The 6194-nt window shown below is 33.4% G+C and overlaps 2 protein-coding genes across 4 annotated transcripts; one reads left to right on the forward strand and one right to left on the reverse strand.

Annotated features, from left to right (window-relative positions):
- Nucleotides 1–202: 202 nt before the first annotated feature.
- Nucleotides 203–1645, reverse strand: LOC140964004 (uncharacterized). Of its 3 annotated transcripts, none has more exons than XR_012172797.1 (2): nt 1131–1639; nt 203–495 (listed from the first exon to the last, which is right to left on the reverse strand). XR_012172797.1 is itself a non-coding variant. In XM_073423482.1 (2 exons), exons 1-2 carry the CDS (start codon nt 1569–1571, stop codon nt 371–373), a joined length of 465 nt encoding a protein of 154 aa, XP_073279583.1. In that variant the 5' UTR covers nt 1572–1645; the 3' UTR covers nt 203–370. The 3 variants fall into 3 exon arrangements, 1 of the variants encoding a protein (XP_073279583.1); XR_012172796.1 differs by having other exon boundaries at nt 1173–1636; XM_073423482.1 differs by having other exon boundaries at nt 1232–1645.
- Nucleotides 1646–3139: 1494 nt separating this feature from the next.
- On the forward strand, nt 3140–5745 carry LOC140965231 (ALA-interacting subunit 3-like). The gene is made up of 8 exons (XM_073425369.1): nt 3140–3408; nt 3553–3611; nt 3714–3788; nt 4251–4385; nt 4483–4553; nt 4632–4932; nt 5122–5411; nt 5508–5745. The coding sequence occupies exons 1-8, from the start codon at nt 3351–3353 to the stop codon at nt 5560–5562; spliced, it is 1044 nt and encodes a 347-aa protein (XP_073281470.1). The 5' UTR covers nt 3140–3350; the 3' UTR covers nt 5563–5745.
- The last annotated feature ends 449 nt before the right edge of the window (nt 5746–6194 follow it).

Consider the following 6194-nt stretch of genomic DNA (forward strand, 5'->3'; position numbering starts at 1 on the left):
GGATGGAGGAGTAAGTAATCTAACAACTAGACAAATGAGGTGCTTGATCCATATGCTTTAATTGGGTAACATGTTTAGCTGAACTTCCAAGGGAGAGGATGAGTATGGATCAAGTGTGTCGAGAACTGTCAACGATTATAGACACTTTTAAGTGATAATTAATATATCACTACCTCAAAGTCTTGAAAATTCCACAGGATCAAGCGTTATAAATCCTACTTTATAAAAAGACCTGCAGCTAATTGACCCTAATTTCAATACAAGCGTGTTGCAGCGCAATAAAATGAATCACTTCAAGTAAACACTACATTTTTCAATCTAACAGCACCAGATATACCTCATAAAACTAACCAAACCACCGAGAAATGATTCAGAAGCAAAACTTAAGGTTACAACACCCTAGGACATACAAGGAAATACAAGCTTCTAGATCACAGCCTTTGAGATCATCAGTCAGAGCACTCTCAAAAGACTTTTTGCACTCTTTTTCGCCCCCTGTAAAAAGCAATAAGTAGAATTTCAGTCCCAGTAGCCAGAGTGAGTTCCAAATCAGCACACAATATCTAACATCAATTCTCAAAGTCCTGAATGGCTTGCTAAAGAACAAATTTAAAGTACATTACTGAAATTCATATCAATCTGAAATGATAAATAAATGCTAGCTTGAACTCTCTGTAAAGCTATACGGCCCAAACAATTAACTAAAAGCTCCATGACATTTTCTATCCCCATAACTTTCAAGTCCACACTCAGATTCACACACAATTATTTAATTTGATTTGATCAGCTGATTTTCCATCCTGTAGATACAAGATCATACTATGATTGCCAAGCTAAAAGCTAAAGCACAACTCTTTTTTGTCCAAAGGCATCGATCAAACAAGAAATACGACTCAATTAGCATTGATGTCCAAAACTAAAGAAAATGTAAACCATAAAGGAAAATACTTCAACAACAAGAGACAAAAATCTATGTTAGGTTACAATAAAACTACGAGTTTCTTTGAAAATCTAAGCAAGAAACAGAAATCAAACATGAAATGCAGAGTAACTCAATTTTACATTCTCATGGGGTAAATATTCACTATCAGACCAACTGAACCCTAACAAAAAAAAACCGCAATCTTTACCGGAAGAAAATAACAAAAACCCTAAAAGTGCTTTAACGTAACCTATCGAAAAGATCGAAAAAAGCTGCCACATCAAAGGGAGAATGTTTCCACTCATTTACAATAGCGGTCGGCCTTCTTCTTCACGCGATCGTCGAGGGCCTCCTCAACGGACTTGGATTTGGCATTAGGGTCGTACCCGAATTTCTTACATTCGACGGGGAACAGTTCATCGTACTTCATCTTCTTCGCCGCGTCTATGGTGTAAACCTCCCCCGCATCGGGACCCGGATCCAAGACATTCAAATTCGGGTCATCAGACGATACTGAGTCGTCGACCAGACTCTTCTTGTCGTTCTTCTTCTTCTTTTTCTTCTTGTCTATGGCTTTGTCTCGGGTGGCGAGTTCGCCCCCTTTGAAGGCGAGCCTTCCGCCCCGCACCCTCTCGTAGGCCTCAGACATTCTTGAAGATTAATATGGGGTTGGGGTGTATCGTACCTATTTCAACCTAGTTCGACTCGATTTACGTTTGGGAAAATAGTAATTTTGGTCTCTTTGTTTACGGCGACGTAGATTTGACATGAAATATACCAAATTTGTCAATGAGATATATAAAATTTTGATATGATTCAAACACATTTAATATATGAGTACGACATTATTAGCGATCGCAAAAATAGTACAATTGTTGAATAACATATCAAAATTATATATATTAACATTCTTGAAAAAAAATTACTTAAATTAATCAAACATAGTAAATACTAATAGTCAAAGTTCTATGCGTGACATCGTTTGTTAATTGTCACCGTTGAAAACAACGAAGTAAATGATTAAATCATTGTATTATTAGAAGATCATTCGTGACAATATCATGTTGACCTGTCGATCTTGAAAAGCGTAACATCTTTTTATGTATTAAGAGTAGTCTCCCCTTTTTTTTATTTATAAGATAAAGATAAAAAGACATACATGGCAGGATAAGACCGTCCAAATATGCATATGAATCTAGAGTTTATTTTCCCGTTAAAAATCCTATAATTGAGAGATGGTATTCACTTTCTCAATTTCCTTTAATTTTATGAGAGGAATTTGTGTACCAAATGGATTAAGAAAATTGAGTATAAATGAAATAGACAAATAATTAATAGGATATAATACACGTTGTATTTTATTTTGCACAAAAACTCACATGAGACGATCTTACGAAAAAAAAATATTAATTTTTATTTTAAGTATAAATCGGATTGATTCGTCTCACGTAATTTGATATACGAGTCCCTCTAAAAAATAAATTATTCTTTGTTTAGATGATTAATAGGTATATGACGATGCATGTTATAAGTCCCCTAATCTGTTTGTTAATGGTTTTACGTGGATCGTGTATTTCATATGCCCTTCCAAAACTAGATTGTACAGCTAGAAATATACACACTTGGGGATAGGTGATTGAGTAGCACAAGTGCAACATAATATCTTCAGAATTAATTCTGGATTACATATTTGCAACGCAGCCAACGCTTTGAAAGATCTTAAAATAAGAGAAATGATTCGAAAGATATAAGTAATATAATTATTTTTAACTCTAACTGCTATAAGAATCGAGTCAAATGCGAGATGAAACAAATATATCAAACTTTATCAGTCGTCCCAAATGGTGCTTGTATACGTTGTTTTTGGTATATTCAAAAATTATGACTAGTTCTTTAATTATTGATTTGATGCATGGTTCCAAATTTTAGATTTGTGTTTCAAATAAATTTGCTAAAATTCATAATTTTTTTAGCCAGGAGAAGTATAGATTATTATTATATAATACATAAAATAAAAATAAGTATTGCCAAAAAAATTCCCACCATTGAATCACAATATCACTTAACATACATTTCTTTATTAATTTATATCACAAAAGCCAATAAAAATATATATTTACAGATTTTTTTTAAAAAAAACATATTTTCAGTTTTTTTTAAAAGAATATTTTCAGATTTTCAGTTATCACCCGCGTTTCATTCTCCAACGACCTTTTATTTTCGGATTAAATACTTTAATTTCAAAAATATCTCTACTTGAAAAATTGAAAAATGAAACGAAACGATAAAGGAAACTGAAGCGTAATCCATGCAATCAGATGCTGGAAATTTTCCTTCCCTTCCCGAAATCACACAATTTAGAAGAGTTATGCGCATTTTATAACCGATTGCATAAAAGGGTGATTTCTGTTTGTTTATAATTTGCGCGATGAGCTCTGGAGAAGGAGCCTCCCAATCATCTTCCAAGAAATCCAAGAAACCTAGATGTAAATTTATTTGTTTTTCATTTTTTAGAATGGAATTTTATAATCCGTGCGTTGTATTTTATGTGGGATTTTGATAATCTATTTACTAATTTTTTTTCTTGAATTTATCTGCGATTTTTTTAAAATTCCATTTTTTTTTTTCAGATTCTAGGTTTACCCAGCAAGAACTTCCTGCATGCAAGCCGATTCTAACTCCAGGACTGGTAAGATTTTCAGTACTTTATCTAAGTTTATTGTCTTCTTATGCATTTCCATTAAAATTGTTGATTAATTAGCTAATTGTTGTATCTTTTTATTCGATTCAGGTTATATCAACTTTCATCTTTATTGGCATTACCTTTATTCCAATCGGCCTCTCCTCTTTGTCCGCATCTGATGGCGTAAATATTCTATTTATATCTTAAATTGACTGCTATACTTCAATATTGAGTAGGGACGGAACCAGGATTTTGATTTCCGCTTAGTTTTTGTGATGCAGCTGTTCCTTCTGGTCCTGTCCTAATCTACTGTAATTTTAGTCTAAATCTAGTTCAACTAGAATCGAGCCGCCCTATTCGATTTCATGTTGGTTTGCTACTGATATCGTGAGTAAGTTAAATGGGAAAGTCATGCATACAAATCTGTTGGTCTCTCTGTCATATAGAATGGTGATGATTATTGTAGTATGAATCAGCTTGAATGGTGATTCTATAGATTTTTGGTGATGAGACTAGAAGTTTTGAAAAGTTGGGCATAGAATTTCAAACATATTTCGTTATAGAGGTCATCCTGATTCTTGGTGACAATTTTCAGATATATTTGATGCCTATGGCTGACTATTTGTTTGTTTAACATATTTGTAGGTTGTCGAAATTGTAGACAGATACGATGAGATTTGCATTTCTTCAAATGTCAATGATGATGAAGCTGCACATCTCGAGAGGATTGGACATATCCAGGATGCCAGAACGAACAAAACCTGTACCAGGACCTTGATTGTTAGCCTCATTTTTGTGCTTTAATAGCCTTTTTAATCCCTTTTTGTTCTGTTATTCTCTGGTTGAATTAAGTGCTTGAATCGTCAATTGTCTCCAGGTTCCAAAGAAGATGAAGCAGCCAATTTTTGTGTACTATCAGCTGGATGATTTCTATCAGAACCATCGCCGGTTCGTAAAGTTGTTTGTTTCATTTATTTCAACTATTTTAACTCTCCTTTCGAGTTAAATTTCCTATTGTTGATGCAGATATGTAAAAAGTAGAAGCGATGAGCAGTACAAGAGCCCAGAATATGAGCAAAAGACAAAGACATGTGAGCCAGAAGCTTTCAGTGATGATCGCAAGCCCATTGTTCCTTGTGGTCTAGTGGCATGGAGTTTATTCAATGACACATACGCCATTTCAATAAATGGGAATGCCATACCAATCAACAAGAAAGACATCGCATGGAAAAGCGACAGAACCCATAAATTCGGATCCAATGTATATCCGAAAAACTTCCAAACTCGAGGCCTTATTGGGGGAGCAAAACTCAACGAGAGCATACCCGTTAGTCCAACTTCACCTCATACTTATTGGCGATTCCAGTGATTCAATGGAGAGAGGGGATGAAAGGGAGGCAAATTTGATTTATTTTTAAAAAGTTAAATCATGTTTTTTAACTTTAAGTGAGAACTTTCCCCCCTTACCTCCTCCTATCTTTATCTATATGCCCATATTTTCCTATCTTATCTGCAGTTGAGTGAACAAGAAGATCTTCTTGTTTGGATGCGAACAGCAGCATTGCCCAATTTTCGGAAACTCTACGGGAGGATCGAGACTGATCTCGAAGCCAATGACAAGATAACAGTAGTGATAGAAAATAACTACAACACCTATTCTTTCGATGGGAAAAAGAATTTAGTGATATCTACAACAACTTGGATCGGCGGAAAGAACGATTTCTTGGGAAAAATTTACATCACAGTTGGTGGGATATGCCTGTTTCTTGCTACAGCTTTCATCCTTGTGTATCTCCTCAGGCCAAGGTGTCTAGTTAATGTGCAGATTCAGTTAAAGTTTAAGAGTTTGGGTCAATGAATTGAAGTGAAGCTAATTATATTTAGTTTTGGTGATCTGTGCAGGCCTTTAGGGGATCCAGCATACTTGTCTTGGAACAAAGATCCTTCGTCTTACTAATTGTTCAAATTCTTAATCTTTGATACGTAATTATTAACTAGGATGTGATGTTTCACTTGTCAAAATTGTAATAAGATGTAAGAAATCTTCTAGGTCCAAGTGGGTTGCAGGTATAAACATGGAAGGCAATTTTGTGTCTGTCAATCTAGCGTGAAACCATCGAAACAGTGATATGTATTTTTATATCAAAATTATAATTAAAAGATGTATAAATTATTAAAAATGGGAAAATACGTTACTAAGATTGAAATTTAATGACATAAAGAACAAAAATCACAAAACGACATACATATAAAACCAAATAATTATATTTTCTCTTAATAATAATAATTAGAGAGTTTTATTCACTCTCCAAAAAGTATTAATAACACTCAGCTTCATCTAATTAGACAATTGCTAGATAAATTTATCTTTACATATACTTTCTTTAAATTACAAAATCTTGATTTATCTAAAAAAATTTTAATACAAAATTTTTGTACATCAACGACTAAAAATTTTATTTTAGAAAACAATTAATAATTTAATATTTTTAAAATCTGCCATCTTTTGTAAATATAAAACAATAAATATCTCAAGGTTTAGTAGGTACATAAAATTTTAGTTTTTTTTTTTTTTTTTTACAAATATAT

The sequence above is a fragment of the Primulina huaijiensis genome, chromosome 18, assembly GCF_012295235.1.
Source record: "Primulina huaijiensis isolate GDHJ02 chromosome 18, ASM1229523v2, whole genome shotgun sequence".
NCBI lineage: Eukaryota > Viridiplantae > Streptophyta > Magnoliopsida > Lamiales > Gesneriaceae > Primulina > Primulina huaijiensis.

Coding starts and splice junctions, on each gene's coding strand:
- LOC140964004 (XM_073423482.1), bottom strand. CDS start 1,571: ATGTCTGAGGCCTACGAGAGGGTGCGGGGCGGAAGGCTCGCCTTCAAA. Junction 496..1,231: donor GAAGAAGGCCGACCGCTATT/GTAAATGAGTGG, acceptor TGCTTTTTACAG/GGGGCGAAAAAGAGTGCAAA.
- LOC140965231 (XM_073425369.1), top strand. CDS start 3,351: ATGAGCTCTGGAGAAGGAGCCTCCCAATCATCTTCCAAGAAATCCAAG. Junction 3,789..4,250: donor CTTTGTCCGCATCTGATGGC/GTAAATATTCTA, acceptor ACATATTTGTAG/GTTGTCGAAATTGTAGACAG. Junction 5,412..5,507: donor GTGTATCTCCTCAGGCCAAG/GTGTCTAGTTAA, acceptor TGATCTGTGCAG/GCCTTTAGGGGATCCAGCAT.